Source organism: Neoarius graeffei, chromosome 3, assembly GCF_027579695.1.
Source record: "Neoarius graeffei isolate fNeoGra1 chromosome 3, fNeoGra1.pri, whole genome shotgun sequence".
Taxonomy (NCBI): domain Eukaryota; kingdom Metazoa; phylum Chordata; class Actinopteri; order Siluriformes; family Ariidae; genus Neoarius; species Neoarius graeffei.
The window spans coordinates 8,410,149-8,432,344 of NC_083571.1; the positions used below are offsets into that span (position 1 = coordinate 8,410,149).

The 22,196-nt window shown below is 41.3% G+C and overlaps 2 protein-coding genes across 5 annotated transcripts in view; both read left to right on the forward strand.

Annotated features, from left to right (window-relative positions):
- armt1 (acidic residue methyltransferase 1) overlaps nt 1-5,516 on the forward strand; it is a 92,986-nt gene extending 87,470 nt beyond the window's left edge. Inside the window, exon 6 of the transcript XR_009654284.1 lies at nt 5,502-5,516. The gene's annotated coding sequence lies outside the window, so the exon portion shown is untranslated. The remainder of the gene's footprint in view (nt 1-5,501) is intronic.
- The window catches only part of esr1 (estrogen receptor 1), a 78,107-nt gene extending 56,366 nt beyond the window's left edge, over nt 1-21,741 (forward strand). For 3 of the 4 annotated variants that reach the window (XM_060916350.1, XM_060916352.1, XM_060916348.1), the window contains 5 exons: nt 4,511-4,855; nt 8,210-8,348; nt 13,545-13,678; nt 14,256-14,439; nt 14,542-18,323. In XM_060916350.1, coding sequence (XP_060772333.1) covers nt 4,511-4,855; nt 8,210-8,348; nt 13,545-13,678; nt 14,256-14,439; nt 14,542-14,818 — 1,079 coding nt within the window. In that variant the 3' untranslated portion in view covers nt 14,819-18,323. Of the gene's footprint in view, nt 1-4,510; nt 4,856-8,209; nt 8,349-13,544; nt 13,679-14,255; nt 14,440-14,541; nt 18,324-21,329 lie in introns of those variants that run through there. The other variant, XM_060916349.1, reaches the window with a different exon arrangement.
- The last annotated feature ends 455 nt before the right edge of the window (nt 21,742-22,196 follow it).

Genomic DNA, 22,196 nt, shown 5'->3' on the forward strand with positions numbered 1-22,196 from the left:
TAAGTATTTGGTCAATAACAAAAGTTTCTCAATACTTTGTTATATACCCTTTGTTGGCAATGACAGAGGTCAAACGTTTTCTGTAAGTCTTCACAAGGTTTTCACACACTGTTGCTGGTATTTTGGCCCATTCCTCCATGCAGATCTCCTCTAGAGCAGTGATGTTTTGGGGCTGTCGCTGGGCAACACGGACTTTCAACTCCCTCCAAAGATTTTCTATGGGGTTGAGATCTGGAGACTGGCTAGGCCACTCCAGAACCTTGAAATGCTTCTTACGAAGCCACTCCTTCGTTGCCCGGGTGGTGTGTTTGGGATCATTGTCATGCTGAAAGACCCAGCCACGTTTCATCTTCAATGCCCTTGCTGATGGAAGGAGGTTTTCACTCAAAATCTCACGATACATGGCCCCATTCATTCTTTCCTTTACACAGATCAGTCGTCCTGGTCCCTTTGCAGAAAAACAGCCCCAAAGCATGATGTTTCCACCCCCATGCTTCACAGTAGGTATGGTGTTCTTTGGATGCAACTCAGCATTCTTTCTCCTCCAAACACAAGAAGTTGAGTTTTTACCAAAAAGTTCTATTTTGGTTTCATCTGACCATATGACATTCTCCCAGTCCTCTTCTGGATCATCCAAATGCTCTCTAGCAAACTTCAGACGGGCCTGGACATGTACTGGCTTAAGCAGGGGGACACGTCTGGCACTGCAGGATTTGAGTCGCTGGCGGCGTAGTGTGTTACTGATGGTAGCCTTTGTTACTTTGGTCCCAGCTCTCTGCAGGTCATTCACTAGGTCCCCCCGTGTGGTTCTGGGATTTTTGCTCACCGTTCTTGTGATCATTTTGACCTCACGGGGTGAGATCTTGCGTGGAGCCCCAGCTCGAGGGAGATTATCAGTGGTCTTGTATGTCTTCCATTTTCTAATAATTGCTCCCACAGTTGATTTCTTCACACCAAGCTGCTTACCTATTGCAGATTCAGTCTTCCCAGCCTGGTGCAGGTCTACAATTTTGTTTCTGGTGTCCTTTGACAGCTCTTTGGTCTTGGCCATAGTGGAGTTTGGAGTGTGACTGTTTGAGGTTGTGGACAGGTGTCTTTTATACTGATAACGAGTTCAAGCAGGTGCCATTAATACAGGTAACGAGTGGAGGACAGAGGAGCCTCTTAAAGAAGTTACAGGTCTGTGAGAGGCAGAAATCTTGCTTGTTTGTAGGTGACCAAATACTTATTTTACCGAGGAATTTACCAATTAATTCATTAAAAATCCTACAATGTGATGTCCTGGATTCTTTCCCCCCATTCTGTCTCTCATAGTTGAAGTGTACCTATGATGAAAATTACAGGCCTCTCTCATCTTTTTAAGTGGGAGAACTTGCACAGTTGGTGGCTGACTAAATACTTCTTTGCCCCACTGTATTTGGATCATTCTAGAATTCGGAGTACATTTTGCGTCTCCGAGATAAACCTTTTGTTATTTTCCACAAAATAAATCTTTATTGAATCAGTTTTGAATCATAATGACAAACTTTCACTGATAGCAATGCTTGATGTACGTTTTGGACCCAGTTTAGCCATAAAACATTCACTAAATGACTCCCCCCCCCTCCCCCCACCTTATTGGCCGGTCTTCGACTCCTGATTCATCCGGTCAATTCGAATAAACAGGAAGTGATTCAGTCTAACTATCTGTTTTTTGAGGCTTATTCTATTAACAGTTATAAAATCGAGTGTCCGTTTTTTGTATTATGTGAAATTTCAGTCATATATATATATATATATTTATATTTATTTATTATTTTTTTTTTTAATCCATCCCAATATTCTTGTCAACTCTGTTATAAAATCCACAAAGAATTTTAATAATACACATGACTGATAAACCTGCACCGAGTGATGTCACTTCCTCTGATGGGAAACTTCAGAAAGGCACTGAGGGAGAGAATGTTATGTTTCTTCTCTCATTAATTGAACAAAATGTTGAGGATTTTACACCAACAGTAGATTAATTATTCATCCTATGTTATTGTGATATCGGAGTGAATATCTCGCTTGTTTTATTTTTTTTTAAAGAATAATGTGATTAAAATCCATAAAATTCTGTTTTTATATACGCCACGTGGTAGCTAGTTTGAGGTTTAATGTGGCGTTAAGACACAAAATGGTGGGAAATGTCAACCCTGTTATCAGCGATTCCGTTAATGGATTGCCCAGTTTAACGATAAGAGTTGATGACACTGTTAGTCGTCAATACTTGAAATGTACCCGCAATTATACAACCCCGATTCCAAAAAAGTTGGGACAAAGTACAAATTGTAAATAAAAACGGAATGCAATGATGTGGAAGTTTCAAAATTGCATATTTTATTCAGAATAGAACATAGATGACGTATCAAATGTTTAAACTGAGAAAATGTATCATTTAAAGAGAAAAATTAGGTGATTTTAAATTTCATGACAACAACACATCTCAAAAAAGTTGGGACAAGGCCATGTTTCCCACTGTGAGACATCCCCTTTTCTCTTTACAACAGTCTGTAAACGTCTGGGGACTGAGGAGACAAGTTGCTCAAGTTTAGGGATAGGAATGTTAACCCATTCTTGTCTAATGTAGGATTCTAGTTGCTCAACTGCCTTAGGTCTTTTTTGTCGTATCTTCCGTTTTATGATGCGCCAAATGTTTTCTATGGGTGAAAGATCTGGACTGCAGGCTGGCCAGTTCAGTACCCGGACCCTTCTTCTACGCAGCCATGATGCTGTAATTGATGCAGTATGTGGTTTGGCATTGTCATGTTGGAAAATGCAAGGTCTTCCCTGAAAGAGACGTCGTCTGGATGGGAGCATATGTTGCTCTAGAACCTGGATATACCTTTCAGCATTGATGGTGTCTTTCCAGATGTGTAAGCTGCCCATGCCACACGCACTAATGCAACCCCATACCATCAGAGATGCAGGCTTCTGAACTGAGCGCTGATGATAACTCGGGTCGTCCTTCTCCTCTTTAGTCCGAATGACACGGCGTCCCTGATTTCCATAAAGAACTTCAAATTTTGATTTGTCTGACCACAGAACAGTTTTCCACTTTGCCATAGTCCATTTTAAATGAGCCTTGGCCCAGAGAAGACGTCTGCGCTTCTGGATCATGTTTAGATACGGCTTCTTCTTTGAACTATAGAGTTTTAGCTGGCAACGGCGGATGGCACGGTGAATTGTGTTCACAGATAATGTTCTCTGGAAATATTCCTGAGCCCATTTTGTGATTTCCAATACAGAAGCATGCCTGTATGTGATGCAGTGGCGTCTAAGGGCCCGAAGATCACGGGCACCCAGTATGGTTTTCCGGCCTTGACCCTTACGCACAGAGATTTTTCCAGATTCTCTGAATCTTTTGATGATATTATGCACTGTAGATGATGATATGTTCAAACTCTTTGCAATTTTACACTGTCGAACTCCTTTCTGATATTGCTCCACTATTTGTCGGCGCAGAATTAGGGGGATTGGTGATCCTCTTCCCATCTTTACTTCTGAGAGCCGCTGCCACTCCAAGATGCTCTTTTTATACCCAGTCATGTTAATGACCTATTGCCAATTGGCCTAATGAGTTGCAATTTGGTCCTCCAGCTGTTCCTTTTTTGTACCTTTAACTTTTCCAGCCTCTTATTGCCCCTGTCCCAACTTTTTTGAGATGTGTTGCTGTCATGAAATTTCAAAATGTCTCACTTTCGACATTTGATATGTTGTCTATGTTCTATTGTGAATACAATATCAGTTTTTGAGATTTTTAAATTATTGCATTCCGTTTTTATTTACAATTTGTACTTTGTCCCAACTTTTTTTGGAACCGGGGTTGTAGAACAGGCCACACACACACACATGCGTTTTGGAGGTATATTTATTTTTATACATTATTATTAGTTATATTTAGTAAGTCGTTTTAGTTGTTTGGCGTTTTTGAAAACCGTATAGTTGAATTTGCGCGGTATAAATAAATATTGTCTTAACCTCCTGGCAGAGACAACCAGAACAATACAAACCAAAAAAAAGGGAATTTCAAAGCCAAGGAAAATAAAAAATTTTATGGTTTTTAATTTTTTTTTTAAACAAACCAACAAAAACAAAAGTTAGTGGTGATAAAGTTTGCGAATGGCTGATGACACTTGACTCCGCCCTTTTTAATGTGTCAATCAGTGGGTGGCAAAAAGTGGGCATAACATCTACATGTACACACCTTTTTATTTTTTTATTTCACATTTTATTTGTAAAGCTGCCGATTTCCATAAGTTGTAAAGGAATTGTCTGCCACCGCTATCAACTGGTAGTCGAACGGCATTGTGGGTAATCTCGGAAGCCATCGGAAACTCAAATTGCCTTTTTCTTTTTTTTTTAATTGTTCAGGTTAGATTTCTCCTTTTAAGGCTAAAGGTGAGAATAAATACATAGATGTGTGTGTGTTAGAATTAGAATTCTAACGAGCCTGTATATGAAATGCTGATGCTATGTCCTTCCTCAGGTTTTCGTAAGGAGCGTGGCGGTCGCATCATGAAGCACAACAGAAGGCACAGTGGGCTGAAGGAGCGGGAGCGAGGTTATAGTGAAGCCCAGAGTGGTTCTGATGCGAGAGAAGCACCTCCACAGGATGAGCAGAGCAGCTCAGGGACCGCGGGCGGGGTAGCGGGCGTGGTGTGCATGGCTCCGGAACAACTGTTGCTGCTGTTGTTGAGGGCGGAGCCGCCCACTCTGTGCTCGCGGCAGAAACACAGCCGACCCTATAGCGAGCTCACCATGATGAGTCTGCTCACCAACATGGCCGACAGGGAGCTCGTTCACATGATCGCCTGGGCCAAGAAAGTGCCTGGTGAGAGAGCGAAATGACCACTGGTCTTTTAAAAATCGTTTGCACAATACAACTGGAATGTCCTAATTGTTTCGAGTCCTGGCGGAGTTTTCATCAGCCAATCAGAAACTTTATCATCTAACATTATCCAAATTTTTTTTTCTTTTGCTCTCTTGATTAGCATAAAATGATATTTTAATTACACAATAGCTATGCTAGTCATACATGTAGCTGGTCAATTTCGCATTTATTAGTAAGATAGATTATTAGGTGCTATAGTGGGCGAGACTCTTTACTTCACCCTGCTAATTTTCTTTTAAGATTATCCCTCTTTGCTAAGCTAAAATGGCTTCCCTTCCCCCACCTGCTTTATACAGTATAATACATGTGTACACAGTATTTCTTAATATATCTGTTCAGAAATGACAAAGCAAACATTACAAGAAGTTCTGTCAACTCTCCTTAGGCTAATAAATTAGTAGGCTGGCTAGCTAGCTAATCAACTTGCTAGTTTAGTTTTTGCTAGTGTTTTCATAGTAGCAAGAGTTCTCCCAGGATAAGCGAGAAGGATTTATTTGATCTTTCTTTTCCTTCTGGTTTCTTGGATGAATTTACTCCAGTTTGGGAAAAACATGCTAGCTTAGCTAGCTCGACTTTCCTCCCTGAGGTTAAAAAAAAAAAATTAGCTCATTTAGCTTAGCACATGTGGTACTTTTTATGAAATCAGATCATGTTGTAATATAAATATTGTGTGTGTGTCAAGGTGTTTTTTTTTTTTTTAAAAGTTGGCTTTTTTTTACACTTGTGACAGAATAGCTAACAATTTAGGAGGATGAACGTTAGGGTGGTCCCGAAATGTATGGGAAAACATTTTTTTTTACCAAAACATTCCGACCACCCTACCATTTTTTTTTTACTTAGGCTAAAAGAAGGCAACAAGCAAAATTTCAGAAAAATTGGTTAATATTTAGAGGTGCCACACGAGGTTGCAAATCGGGTTAAGCCATTAACGTTAGCTGGTGCGTAGACTGTTGCAGAGAAGATCTCAAACCCCCAAAAAGTCACAGTTCTAGAGGGAATACGCCACTTCTATGAAAAAGAAGAGGCAGGAAGAGTTTATAGACTGATAGAAGGTTAACGTTCATGCACTAAGGGGTTCTTAAACAATGAGCACCGATCGTAATATGCTGATGAAGTTGTGAATGCTTTTCTTTCTATGTTTTTCAGATGGCTAGCAACAGTAATACAAGTAGTACCAGTGGTGCAAAGCACAAAACCAGAAAGAACAATTATGTTTGGTTAATTGGTCCCACTTCCAAGGAACTGTCTGGGAGAAAGCTTCCTTCTGCTAGGGAAGTCCTTAGGCCAAGTTTACATTAGACCGTATCTGTCTCGTTTTCTTCGCGGATGCACTGTCCGTTTACATTAAACCGCCTGGAAACGCCGGGAAACGGGAATCCGCCAGGGTCCACGTATTCAATCCAGATCGTGTCTGGTCTGGTGCTGTGTAAACATTGAGATACGCGGATACGCTGTGCTGAGCTCTAGCTGGCGTCGTCATTGGACAACGTCACTGTGACATCCAACTTCCTGATTCGCTGGCGTTGGTCATGTGACGCGACTGCTGAAAAACAGCGCGGACTTCCTCCTTGTATCACCTTTCATTAAAGAGTATAAAAGTATGAAAATACTGCAAATACTGATGCAAATACTGCCCATTGTGTAGTTATGATTGTCTTTAGACTTGCCATCCTTCCACTTGCAAGTGGTAAGTGATATGCGCTGGGATCACACACACAGCGGCTCAGTCCCGAATCAATGCTCGTGTGCTTCACTCGCGCGCTCTGTGAGCTGCGCAGGGCCGGAGTGCGCACCCTCCAGAGGGCACTCGCTGTTCAGGGCGGAGTGATTTGGAGCGCAGGATGCCTGCGGAGCCGAGCGTATCCGTGTATTGGTGTTGCTGTGTGCAGGCGAATCGTGTATTGGTGTTGCTGTGTGCACACTAATCGTTTTAAAAACGTTAATCTGATGATCCACTGATACGGTCTAATATAAACCCCACCTTAGTGTGGTGTTTTATCTCCACAAGACACCATAATACCGAAGGGTTTAGAAAATCACAGACAAGTAATAGCTATTGTTACTTTGAACACAGGAAGTTATATTACTGTATTGTTTGTATTAATATGAAACAGTTAATAAGCCACATTATTTTATATTGTGTCTTGAGTGAAAACTTTAATGGCTTTGTGGCACCTCTAAACATTGTTCAATCTTAACCAAATTTCGCACAATAACTTCTTTTAGGCAATGTAAAAAAAAAAGGTAAGGTGGTCGTAACAAAATCCTAAAAAAAAAATTTGAGGACCACCCTAATGAACGTTAACCAAACTACTGTGTGTTCATGAGTTAGCAATGTATGCAGGGTTGACTAGAGTTGCTCTGACTTGAGAAGGCCATCTTTCGAACTCATGATCTCCAACCGAAAGACTACGACATTTATCGATCTTTTACTGAAGGTGTACATGGAGGTTTTTTTTTTAAAGCCAGATGGAACATGATGTTACAGAAGTATCCTTGGTGACAACCTTGTGTGTTTGCGTAACTATGGCAGCACTGTCGACAAGGCAGGTGCTCTAGCGTCAGATGACGAGGTCACTCACACACACACATACACACATAGAGCAATAAGAAAAATGAGTACAATTACTGTCATCAGTGTTCCTGCTCATTTGACTCGACCTCTGACTGAGCCCTTATCTCTCGCTCTCTCTCTCATGACACACACACACAATACAGAGAGCCAAACTTAAGGCATTACAAAATATCAGGCATAAAGTGCAAAGAAGTGGGATCTCAGTCTGTGACAATGTTTATAAACCTTGTTTGACTTTTTTTTGGTCAAATTAACCTTTTTTTTTGTTCTATTTTATTGGTTTTATTTAAAACAGTTTAAAGGGCCGATCTGTAAGTTTTAAACATGTTCCTAGACCTATAACAATCACTTGATTTGAAGTACACAAAAACAGAGTCTGCTTTGCAATGCTGCCATAGCATGGATCTCCTTAATTTCTACATTTCAGGCTTTGGTTTCTGTTTTTACAACCTGGAAATAAGCTCCGCCCACAGCAAAAAAGAGCTGCTTATAGTTTAATGTAAAAAAAAAGGGGGGGGGGGGGTCTGGGAGGTCAGTTTAACACATACATAATTTTAAAGTTGTTAATAATTATGAATTAAGTAAGTGTTCTTTTCCTTAACAAAGCTTTTGTTTGTGTCCGTCTCATCCTAACACCTATAATGTTCAAACATCCTCTGCAGATGTGGCTTCTGTTCCTTTTAAAAATGAAACATGTGTATTTTTCTTCCACTGTGCAGGGTTCCAGAATCTCTCTCTGCATGACCAGGTGCAGCTTTTGGAAAGCTCCTGGCTGGAGATTTTGATGATTGGTCTCATCTGGAGGTCCATCCACTCACCTGGAAAACTCATCTTTGCACAGGACCTCATCCTTGACAGGTAATGACCCAACTTTATTGTTTACTGCTCTCAAAATAATAAAAAAATTTTGTTTATTTATTTTTAAGTCTCAATGGTTTGGTTTGCCCCTCTGGGGGAACCATTAAGGGTTCTATGGATAGATGGATGGTTACTTCTGTGTGTGTGTGTGTGTGGGGGGGGGGGATAGATGGTTACTTCTGTGTTTATGGGTGGCTGGATAACCCTGGATGTATGTAAAGATGGACTGATAACCATAGATGGATGGATAGACTGGTAACCATGGATGGATAACTGTGTATGGATGAATGGACTGGTAACCATGGATGGATAGATAGCCAACCATGGGTGGGTAGAAGGATGGTTGGCTAACCCTGTGTGGGTGGATGGATGGAGGGGTAACCCTGTGTGGGTGGGTGGATGAATGGATGGATAACCCTGGGTGGATTGATGGATAACCCTGTGTGGGTGGGTGGATGGGTGAATGGATGGATAACCCTGTGCGGGTGGAGGAATGGATGGATAACCCTGTGTGGGTGGGTGGATGGATGGAAAACCCTGTGTGGGTGGGTGGATGAATGAATGGATGGATAAACCTGTGTGGGTGGATGGATGAATGGATGGAAAACCCTGTGTGGATGGGTGGGTGGATGGATGAATGGATGGAAAACCCTGTGTGTGGGTGGATGGATGGATGGATAACCCTGTGTGTGGGTGGGTGGGTGGATGGATGGATGGATAACCCTGTGTGTGTGTGTGTGTGTGTGTGTGTGTGTGGATGGTTGGATAACCCTGTGTGGGTGGGTGGATGGATAACCCTGTGTGTGTGGATGGATGGATGGATGGATGGATAACCCTGGGTGGGTGGGTGGATGACCCTGGGTGGGTGGATAACCCTGTGTGTATGTCTATTCCTGTGATGTATGTATGCTGTTGGATAGATAAATTTGTGTGTGTACTTTTTCACATGTTCTCACACAGTCATTTTTCAAAACTTTTTATAATTACTTTTATTAATCCTTTTGGAAAAGGTCACAGTCATTATTTTTTAAATGACTGAGATGGAAATGAATCTTTGGAAGATCTGAGCTAGTGCTGAATCGAATATCTAATAAAATTCTAAGCACGACTAGAATTTCTTTTCTTTTTTTTAAATGTCCAGAAATGTCACATCTAGCGCTTTATTATTGTATTTACAAAAAATGTGACTGTCGTAAAAATATATTTTTGGATGAATTTGAGAATTTTATGCGGAGTTTTATAGAGATGGAGATTAAACATTCATTCGTTAGTCCCAGTCTTTCTTACTTATCTCAGTAGAAATATAAAATCCTGTTAAAAATTACAATAAAAGGAAATGACATTTTCTCTGCATTTAGAATTTTCATTTCGCGTTTTTCATTTTCGCCTGGCTCTCGACACAGCACTCATCCAGCTGCTGCACAGGGACCTGCTAAATGTCACTGTGTTCCGCTGGCTTTTTCTATTTTTCTATTTCCTGCTCATTTTTGTGATGATGCAGAAGTCCCGCTGTGCGCCGAGCACCTTGGAGGAAAGTCATATCCTATGTAATACGATTGAATTATTATGATTATTATTATTACTAATGAAAAATAAATAGATCGGGCTACAAGAAAGCCTAAGAATGCTATTGGCAGGAGAACGCCTAGCTGCTCTTGCAAAGGTCTATGTAATTAACCAGGATGTGGCTGTGGAGCGAGCAGGCACCATCATCGCAGGCTGAAGAGGAGAGAATCTGATTAAAAACAGGCAGGAAGAGTCGAAGAGGCTGGTGAGAATGAGAGAGGAAGAAGAAAATGGGTGCTGGGTTAAGGTTTAAGAGCGTGGGAGTTGGGGAGGGAGAGAGAGAGAGAGATAACCTTTAATACTCACTACAGGTACAACGTGTGCTCTCCAGCCAAAAGTAAACAATGTACTCGGCAGCGAGAAATACAAAGACCGTGTGTGTGTGTGTGTGTGAGAGAGAGAGACACTGACGCAGAATATTATAGCTGTTTATTCGACAGCGTTATTGACGTCTCGATTCTGATTGGTCAGAAGGTGTTGATTAATTCTCTATAACAGCATCCCTGACAGAAGTGTAGCCCCAAATCATATATTAGAACAAAATAATTTTGTTCTTAAACCTAATATATAACTATCAACTGATAAAATGTACTCATCATTCTTTAATGAACCCCTTAATGTTTTTATCACTGGCAAGTTGTTGTGGTATAAAGGGAGGGGAAACACTTTGAGATGTGCTGTTATCGGAAAATAGTCAACTTGGTAAAGCGTTTTCCTTTATCCTGTAATGGCACGCAACTGGTCAACGACTACAGTTCTTTATTTATAAAAACAGAATGTCAAGGACGTAGTCACTCATCTGGCCTGCCATCAGAACAACCATGACGACCAAAACATCAACCAGAACTGAAATGTGACGATGTGAGAGAGGGGACCAACCTCCACGACAAACTGTTTACAACAGGAAAATCAACAAAGGATGAAATGAAATTTTGCTCCCTGAGGAAAGATCGACCCGAAACATCGATCAGAACCGAATTTGGATGATGAAATGAGAGAGGAGATACAATTCTTGTCAGAAGAAAATGTATTAAGTTGACCTGATTATTAATTTGTTTGGCAATACAATGACCAAATGTGCAGAAGGTCGAGTTCATTCAAATAAAACAATCAGAACTGAAATCCATTCAGAACTGAAGGAGGGCGGAGACACGATTTAACTGAAAATAAATAAAGTTGTAGGAAAATCAACAAACAACCGACCAAGTTTTGTTCCTCAAGGGAAGATCGACCCAAACCATCAATCAGAACTGGAATCGGAAGAGAAATCTGACAGGAGATGCAATTCTAATCAGAGGTTTGGCGAATTCGTAACAACGACCCCGTTTTGTGTGGAGTGATGAGTTCTTTCAAACAAAACAAATGGAACGGAAATCCACGAAGAATTGACGGAGGAGATACGATTTAACTGAAATGCGAACAACGGATGGACGCCACGCCATGGCAACAGCTCATCGGCCTTATGACCAGATGAGCTAAGAACGACTTGTACATTTTATCCACCTCTAGTTGCACTTTTTATCCCTCGCTGAAGGTCAATAAGACCAAAAACTCAGATTGTCATGTTACAGAGAAGCCACAAACCCATCTGTCCTTGAAGATGCCGGAAAACTTCAGCTTTACCTCCGATTGTTACGAAGTGCTGACACTAGGAAGTGGAGACTCCTTCCATAAATGTTAAATGAATCTAGGTTCCAGGATTGCCGTGGCTTGTCAGAGTTCAAGAGCTACACTTGGATCCATTATACCGTAAGAATGCTGGAGTATTCCTTTAAACGTCTTCCATTTTTTTCCAGTAGCGTCCTGCTGCGATGTCTTTTAAATTTTGGGGAGATTTTCAGGGGTTGTTTGAAGGTGTGAACGTTGTCCGTTGCATCTACACTCTCAGAAACTAAAGTATATTACTGTACCTTTAGTGGTACAATGGCTTGTCACTGGATCAGTACCTTCTAAGGTACTTATGTGTACCGTTTTTATACTGATTGGGAACATACATGTACCTCTAAAGTACTGGTTTATCTCCAGCTGTCTGAAACACCCCTTTTTCTCAGCAACCACAAATCAGTCACTTGGTACCAAACTTCAGCTTGGGGTTCTAGACCGTGTTTACCGTTTTCAGGTCTGTCGAACATCGACTTCCTGTTTACCAACTGAATGTATTTATGAAACATATAGCGTGGATTTACAAAATTTATCACATTTTCATCAGCAACTACAAATCACAACTGCTTAATATTTGGTACCGAGCTTGGGGTTCTATACCGTTTTCAGGTCTGTCGCACATCGACTTCCTGTTTACCGACTAAATGTATTTACGAAACATATAGCGTGGATTTACAAAATTTTCGTAACTTTTTCTCAGCAACTACAAATCACAACTGCTTGATATTTGGTACCGAGCTTCAGCTTGGGGTTCTATACCGTGTATGCCATTTTCAGGTCTGTCGCACATCGACTTCCTGTTTACCGACTAAATGTATTTACGAAACATATAGTGTGGATTTACAAAATTTTCGTAACTTTTTCTCAGCAACTACAAATCACAACTGCTTGATATTTGGTACCGAGCTTCAGCTTGGGGTTCTATACTGTGTATGCCATTTTCAGGTCTGTCGCACATCGACTTCCTGTTTACCGACTAAATGTATTTACGAAACATATAGTGTGGATTTACAAAATTTTCGTAACTTTTTCTCAGCAACTACAAATCACAACTGCTTGATATTTGGTACCGAGCTTCAGCTTGGGGTTCTATACTGTGTATGCCATTTTCAGGTCTGTCACACATCGACTTCCTGTTTACCGACTAAATGTATTTATGAAACATAGCGTGGATTTACAAAATTTTCGTAACATTTTTCTCAGCAACTACAAATCACAACTGCTTGATATTTGGTACCGAGCTTCAGCTTGGGGTTCTATACTGTGTATGCCATTTTCAGGTCTGTCACACATCGACTTCCTGTTTACCGACTAAATGTATTTATGAAACATAGCGTGGATTTACAAAATTTTCGTAACATTTTTCTCAGCAACTACAAATCACAACTGCTTGATATTTGGTACCGAGCTTCAGCTTGGGGTTCTATACCGTGTATGCCGTTTTCAGGTCTGTCGCACATCGACTTCCTGTTTACCGACTGAATGTATTTACAAAAAAACACAGCGTGGATTTTGATGCTATTTCAAGAAACAAAATGCTATTTCAAAGTGACCGTTTCCCAGGATGCTATTTGAAATCCCTGGGGAGAGACACTGCTCTTTACTTACTTGTTTCAGGGTTAATTATTTGTTGAAGTCAACATTCATAATAAGTGTCCTATTCCTTCGATCGCTTGCATTCTGATACAAGTGAGAATGGGGAGGGGACACGTAAGTGAGCAGTAGCTCACAGTTGATCTTACTGGCCCTGAAAAGGTACACATAGTTAATTTGAGGTCCAATAATGAGCCCTAGGGGGGTACATTAGTGTAGACTGTACCTGGAAGGACAGAAATGGACTCCTACTGTACCCCTGTTTCTGACTGCGTAATTCTACCATAGCACCATGACCATTAAATAAAGTCTAGGACTGTTTAACAAAATAGTGTGTGTGTGTGTTGCATTTAAAGCCTACCTCTGGTTTTGTAGGAGTGAAGGAGAGTGTGTGGAGGGCATGGCTGAGATATTTGATATGCTTCTGGCCACCGTGGCCCGTTTCCGCGCCCTCAAACTCAAGTCCGAGGAGTTCGTGTGTCTCAAAGCCATCATACTGCTGAACTCGGGTGAGTACTTCAACAAAACAGAAATAATACTAGACAGACAGTGATTTTGTGCTAGCTTTTACAAACCGGGACGCCTAGTCACTGTACTCTATAGATCCGGAACGGTAAGAGATAGAGAATGAAGCTTAGTGAGGAAAAAAGCCTGTTTTTCATGAATCATTCTGGTTTGGTGATCCAGATCAATACCAAAAGTCGTAGTAATGTTATTCAGCCCAGAGGTATTGTTCATGTGAAATTTGCTGATGATTGAATAGCGTCATAAAAATGTTAGGAGGATGATAACAACAACCACCCATTGAAGAGATGGTACTATTCCCTGCAGTGGAATATAAACTCAGTAATCAGTGAACAACAATAAACAACCACTTTCTTTTAACATTTGCCAGCTTTGCTATATGTTATCACCTTTCATGAATGCCTGTCTCGCTATTTCAAAGCTTCACCTCAAAATGCTACAAAAGTACTTAATAAATAAATATGATAATAATTATTAGAATAGGGTTTTTTTTCAGTTCTATGGAAAATTTCTTTCCAGTTCCTTATTCTAAGCTGTTTGAGGTGTGTGTGGGTTGATTAGGTGTGTTTTCGTTCTGCTCCTCCCCCGTCGAACCCCTGAGGGATGGCTTCATGGTGCAGTGCATGATGGATAACATCACGGATGCCCTCATACACTACATCAGCCAATCAGGAATCTCGGTGCAGCTCCAGTCCCGGCGTCAAGCCCAGCTCCTGCTTTTGCTCTCGCACATCAGACACATGAGGTAAAATATACAGACGGTACGAGGAACTTCCAATTTCACTCCGTTGTACATCTCTGTCTGATATGTTTGTATCTCTCTCTTCGTTGTGTGTGTATATATAAGCTATAAAGGGATGGAGCACCTCTACAGCATGAAGTGCAAGAACAAAGTTCCTTTGTATGATCTGCTGTTGGAGATGTTGGATGCACATAGGCTTCGCCCTCTGAGCAAAGTGCCAAGGAACTGGGCTGACAGAGTGTCGTCTTTACCTACTACAATCACCACCACCACAACTACCAACACCACCACCCACCACCACAATCACCATAGCTGCGTCTCTGTATGTCCTGCAGACGAACAGTCCAACCCGCCGCATCCTGACCAAAGACCAAGCCCATGAAAGAAGCATGGTTGTTTTCAAGGTTGGAGCTCAATTCAATCAGGTCCTCTTAATGGGAATGTGTCCAAAGTGATGATTTTCACTGACTTGGTTTCTTGCAACTTGACCACCGTTCTTCATTGGGTTTCAACTTGACCCCCTTCATGGATTGGGATGATGAAAGTTTGACATAATGCTACGACATGTGCAAACCCCCCCACCCCCAAATTCTTTAAAGACCTACAAAGAGCAGCTTGTTCAAGTTAACTGGAATTAAATCGCACCAGAGTTCTATGGAAAGGAAAAAGGAAGTGGGTCCCAGCTGTTCCTTCAAGAGCAACCCATTGAAATGGACTCGATAGTAATAAAATAAGTCACTGCAAAATCTCCAAGACCCTTACGATCCATTATAGAAAGGTAGAATTGAACTAATTGAGTATCTGGAAAATCCTATGAGGTCAAATGTAAGTGATAAAAATTTGTTGTAATAGTGACAATGTACACAATGAGTCAGCGAATTATATACACGGGGAAAGTTCTTTGTATTCGGTTCTTTGGATGCACAGTTTATACAAGTTTCGAGTTGTATATAAGCCATGTACGACCAGATTGAGTGGAATAACCGTTTTATTCTATCCACATTCACTGGATTTTGAGAAACGGAGCATTTAAAAAAAAAAATATTTTTGTTGCAAAATCCATCAATAAAAACTTTATACAAAACGTCTGACAAAATCATTTCCGCTTAGAACGTAAACAAACCGGCGAAATGACAATAATTCTCGAAAATAAAATGCATTCTTACCATCAAATACTTTCATTCCATATTTTGTTGCTTTTTTTTTAGGGGGGGTTGTTTTTGAGTAGAGTTTTTATTTCATACTTGGTTAGTTCAACAACATGCGCCACCATTTTCTTCTTCTTTAGGGTTTTTTGGCGGTTGGCAAACCAACTTAAAGGTGCATTACCGCCACCGACTGGGCTGGAGTGTGGAACAGGACATATTGGGGAGAAAAAAACAACTATATTCTTTTAGCTATTTCTGTTTCTTTTAAATACTTGATTTTTTGAGGTTTTGTTTTCGAATAGTTTTTATTTCATCCTCGGTTGGTTCAGCAACACGCTCCGCCATTTTGTTTTTCCCTACTCATGGTATATGAGCCGATATCCTAGTAGTAGAGGAGCCAATCAGAGCGCGTGAATGCTCATATCCAGTGAATGTGGATGGAATCGGCAAGATTATACAAGTCACCTATGTGTAATTTGTGCCTTGGCCAGATTTTTCTTGAGTAGTAGCATTAAGCAGGTTTTTTTCCTTATCAACGGATATCAAACGGAATACGATGTAATGTAACATAAAAGCAAGAGATGATTCAAAAACGATGGAAAACATTTAAATAAATCTAAAGGTGATGGTACCCGGGGCAATTTTTTTGGACAATGTTGCCGACAATTGGCAACAACCAATCAGATAAGAGCAACTCGCAAAAAAAAAAATTATGAGCTGCCCACATGAGAGCTAACGTTATCCCTACATAGCTAGCGTTAACTTTCAGCTAACTATGTTAGCAAAAACCCAATGGTTAGTTAGCTAAATCCCATTCAATCTCTATGGAGTGGTGGTTAGCTAACAGCAGTTTATACTTAGCTGAAAAAAAAAATTGATATCTTAATTCCAACCTGAGCACATCTTACCAACATAAAAAGATACAAGTCGTCTCTCTTTTTCTTCGCTCCACCGCCGGAGACACCGCCATCTTTGTTGAAAATTTCAGAAGCTCTCGGGTGGTCGTGTGACTTGCTGCTAGCTCTCTGATTGGATGATCTTAAAAAGTTGCCCAAAACGATCAAAATCGAATAGAAATCATGTTGCCCGATCTCAATGGAAAAGTGTCGAAGCGGAGTTGCCCGGCAAAAAAGTTGCCCCGTGGATCATCACCTTAACAGTTGGATCATATCGTATCGTATCGTGTATTGCTGCATGAACGAATAGTCCTAACTGTACGGTAATTATCAAATTAATCACTGTAAAATTGGTTTAATTGAACAAAATGGCTTCCACATTCATTATTCAGCAGCTTATAAAATAGCACTTGATCCAGCACACCTTGTTTATTTCCATGTGCGTTTTCTTCTTTTATATCTTGCGCACAAATTAACGAAGGCACAAGACACTAAACGGAGCTCATCAAATCGTAATACATGTGCGAGATCGAGGCTATGAGATCATAGTTTTTAATTCTACAGTATTTTCAGTTGTTGGATTAATAAAATAATCAATATTTTTGCTCTCCTGTAAAGAAATCCTGAAGGATAAGCTGACCTAGCATTCCTCTGCTACACTTGTCGAATTGTTGCTTGTAATTTTATCCGTAATAATTTGGTCCGGAGCTAAGCGATGTCCGTGGTTAAGATGCGTCTCCTGTGATCTCCTCTGTGCGTAAAAAAGATTTGAAAAGGATGATGCGATCAATTATTATAACGTAAATGTCGGTGTGACATTTTGTAGTTACATTAAACTAGACTTATTACTGCTCCTCGCTTGAGTCCAGGTCAGAATTCCGACTCTCTGAGACGCGCCTCAGTTTTACTCAAACACCACTTGCGGCATTTGTACGTCAATCAATCAATCATGGGGAGTAGAAATGATTTAGAAAGCATCTTTGTTTACCAGCTTTTTAAAAAAAATTGTTTATGTTCACTCTATTACAGACTTACCAGTCAGGGGGAAAAAAAAAAAAAAACCCGCTGTGGGTTTTTAATTAATGCATTGTCGTCTTTGGGCCCTTCGTTTCTTCCTCAAGTGTCACAATGGACTATATTTCTTTTCCTTCCCTTTGTATCATTACTGTCTTCAGTGACGTGTTTGCAGCAGCATTTTGCCACACTTTTTTTGCGACACCAAATTATTATTATTTTTTTTAAATATGAACTATGGTTTCACCAGGAACCTGACTCATGAAAATTAGATTGGACCCCTTCAAGTGCTCTCCTTACTTCTGAGCGAAGGACATTTTAAAAATACTCCTTCAGATGCCTCCTCCTCCAGGACACTACACGGGCCTAAAGCCACTCGGATTGCCCGAAGCTTGAAAACGAACCCGTGCGATTAGACGGATGCTGTATCGTATACGAGTCGTGCACTAAAAACAGTACAGTGGAAAAATAATCGACTCTGAAAACTGCTGATGAACGTATGTCCTTTCTAATCAGCAACTTGATAAATAGAAATCTTTACTAGATCTGTTATGTGAAACTGAATTAATCAGGGATCCAGAATGAATTCAGGCATGATTCAGAGAGAAACTTAATTCTGCAGTCGGGTGAGTACCTTGTCTTTAGTAAATGTGTTAATTCCAAGTAATTTCTGATGCATTCTGGATGTTGCATTTTATGTAGTAACTTGTGTTTAAAAAAAACCCGACCAGGTTTGTATAGAAGGACTTGGTGCAAAATGAGCCTTTATAGAAATATGAGTAATTTAATTCAGTACACTAAACTGGTTTAATTCTATTGCACTCTGATTCTCCCCCTTTTTTAAAAGGCACACTTATTGAAAATAAATCTGCCACGAATACAATATACTACGTCTGTCAAAAGTGTATTTTATTTATTTATTTATTTAAATACTGACCAAGAAAATCAAATCATGTGGAGATGGAGGTTGACATCATACAACAGTGGTTATATTAGTCATATACCCTGATACGTTAACTGATCTGAAGGTTGGGGGTTCAAGCCCTAGCACCACCAAGCTGCCACTACTTGGCCCTTTTTGCTTCTGGGAGTCCGTCTCCTGGCTGATGCTCTGCTCTGGTCTGACCTCATCTGATAAGCTGAGATGTGCGAAGAAAAGAATTTCACCAGGGCGGCACGGTGGTGTAGTGGTTAGCGCTGTCGCCTTACAGCAAGAAGGTCCGGGTTCGAGCCCCGTGACCGGCGAGGGCATTTCTGTGCGGAGTTTGCATGTTCTCCCCGTGGGTTTCCTCCGGGTGCTCCGGTTTCCCCCACAGTCCAAAGACATGCAGGTTAGGTTAACTGGTGACTCTAAATTGAGCGTAGGTGTGAACGGTTGTCTGTGTCTATGTGCAGCCCTGTGATGACCTGGCGACTTGTCCAGGGTGTACCCCGCCTTTCGCCCGTAGTCAGCTGGGATAGGCTCCAGCTTGCCTGCGACCCTGTAGAACAGGATAAAGCTGCTAGAGATAATGAGATGAGATGAGAATTTCACCACGCTGTAAAGGATTACCAACAGTCTTCTGGCCACAGCTTCTTGCAGCAGCCTTTGTGATCGAACATGGTCCATTGAGAGGTGTCTCACTGAAGCTTCTGCCAAACACTTTCAAGCAACCCAAATGCCCCAAGTCTGATGATACAATCATAAAATCACTAATATCAAACGATCTAAAAGCTATTTCAATAGAACAACAAATATCAAAGGCAACAGCAAAATTCAATTAACTTAGATCAGTGCTTACCAGAGGAGATCCGTCAGGGCCTTCTAGGTCTTCAGAGAAGCCCAAACATATCAGCACTTTAAACGTTATATTTAATTTCTTTCATTCTTTCACAGTTTCATTATAATCATTCTCTGTCAAATTTGCTTCAGGAATGAAAGGGTTACTGTCCTGAAAACATTAAAATCGAGTTATCCAATGAGATTTTGTTTGTTGTCTCTAGGCTGAGAAGAGTTTAGAGCTGCTCAATCACTGGTTAGGACTTCATTGCCGGGACAGAAGGCCATAGCAGTGTATGTTTATGTAGGAAGTGACAGATGACTGATTGGTTAATCAGATTTTGATTTATAGTAGGAGGAAACCAAAAATTTATCACCTTTGGTAGCTTAGCCACGAGTCAGCGTCGTTAAGCGCAGCAGTGAAGTCACCTTCCAGCTGGTGTAGCGTTCACCAGTATGCTAATAAAGCTGTCAAGCGAGTGCTATCTATCAAGAGCAAGTAGCACAGGCTAACGACCGAGAAACTAACATTTCTGTCTCCAGACTCCTCTTCCACGCTGCACGCTCGCTACAGTATTTTTCACTCAGACTTAAGTATTCATTTCCCTGTGTAATTTAAAACCAACAGCGACGCACAATGGAGCGACCTGGCAGCCTGCCGCAAATCTCTTGCAAAATCCTTTGTCTTGTTGCTTTTTTTGGTGTCTGGCTAAGGCTTGGCTGAGCTCAAGTCCCAGCTCCAATAGTAACGGTTCGCCACTGGTGCTTGCAGACAACAAGGTCAACATGTCATTCAGAAAAATATTGGAAGCATGTGTTAGATCTCACTTGGTGTGTGGAGTACAAGCTTGGCTTCCAAAAGAAAGGCAGAAAAGGCAGATGGATGTGTGTTGGTTTCAACATTTGAGAAGTATGGCGAAAGACGGATGGAGAAGACGTAATTTGGAAGAGGGGGAATACTAATTCGTGTATTCCAATGATGACGTACAGAACATTTTGTGAAAGCCAACCCCCTGTGGAATTTCATCTATGCACAACATCTGAGGTGATGATGATCTTCCTTCAGGGTTGAAGATGACCATGACTTCAATTTGGTGGGTGGCGGTTGTGGGTCCGGAGGTGACCTAATGAGGCCAATCCAGGCTTTGAAGGTATACCCACGTGTCAAGCATGGATGGGGAGGTGCTATAGTAGGGGTGGTGGTAGTTCAAGCCTTCCATGTAGCTTGTTTCTTCTGGGCCTTGGCGATGCGTTTCATTGCTGCTGCACTGGTGAGCTTTACTCGCCATGCTGGATGATCCTGAGCAAGTAACTCCCAGGAATTGAAATTGATTTGTAGGGGTTTAAGGTTTATTGGACACGCATGCCAATCTGAAAACACCACAAGATGTTTGCCAAACCTACCAGAAAATCTTATCTGGATAAAGATCTCTGAAATACCACTCACCAATTGAACAAGTGAAGAAGCTGACACAGCCAAAGTTGGAGTTTGCCAAGTTGCTTCATTGTCAAACTAACTTGCCTCACTCGCTTCAGTGAAGTTTAAAGAGGACAGGACTCATTGACCTTTGATCCAAGGTGCTCTGGTATCAAGTACACTCATGAGCAACCTTGTGTTTTAGCCTTCTGTGCAAGCCAAGGAGTATCAAAGACTAAGAACTGAACAGCCACCAGTACCATCTCGAGCGTGTTAAACCTTCTCCAAGTTGGTTATTGATCAAGCTGCCACTGTTGGGCTCTTGATCATCATCATCTCCTCCCTTGTCCAGAACTATTGCTAAGTTGGGATACCCTATTGAGCCACGCCTCATATTAATTGGAGCATAGTTTTACGCCCTTCCTGCCGCAACCCTCCCATTTCCGGGCTTGGGAAATAACCACTCACATTCATGGGTAATTCAGAGTAGCCAGTTAACCTAACTGCAAGTCTTTGGACTATAGGAGAAACTGTGGCCCCCATCAGCCACTGGGCTCGAACCTAGAACCTTCTTGCTGTGAGGCGACAGTGCTAACCACTGCACCACCATGCTGTCCTGTTGGGTTCTTAAGCAAGCTCTTTATTCTTCTCTGTTCCAGGGATGCTGTATCATGGCTGACCCTGCGCTCTGACCCCAACGCCTAAGAAGCTGGGATATGAAGAGAAGAATTTCACTGTACTGTAAAGTATAGTATGTGACTGAGGAAGGCTTTCTATTAAGTCTGAAAACTCTGAATTGTTTGGTGGCGATACGAAAACAGCAGCCAGAGGTTTTCTTCCTGACACCCCAAACCTTAAAAAGACAACTCCTGTCTTTTCTACCTGGAAAAACTTTTCCAAGTCTCCCAGCCTGGGACTGACGAGTATCTCCACACTATATTCTCTGTGAACTCCAGAGTAGGAGAGGGACCAACCCCAAATGAAATGCATGATATCCGAGCTCATCCTGTGTTTATATCTTTTGATCTTGTACAGTACGTAACTCGAGCTTTTTTCCTGTCAGTAAAATGATTTCCATCGCAAAGGTTCGTCATCTCATGTCTGCAACCTGACTACTATTTCACCTGACCCTGACCCACAACATGGCTTCACCTCACCATTTTGGGCTGATCGATCAAGCGATGGGTAGATACTTTGTTGATACTGAGGGAAATTTAGGAAGTTTGACTTGGTGGACCAGTGGGTAGACCAAGCCCTCATGTTCGGACACCACCCCAAGGTCTGACTCCAGTCCGATAATCCAGGAAAGGTGTAGTAGTCTTTTTTTTTTTTTGCACATTTCAAGGGGGGGTCTTCAGGATCCCTCTTCATATCTGTCTGACTTTTAGTCAAGGGTTCACTAAAGTGTACACGACTGACAGCATTAATCTCCCAGACGTTCTTCAAGGAACACAAGAACCTTCAGATTGATGGCTAAGGCGGCACACATTTATTGCATGTCTGACGCCTTATTTATCTTTCCGAGC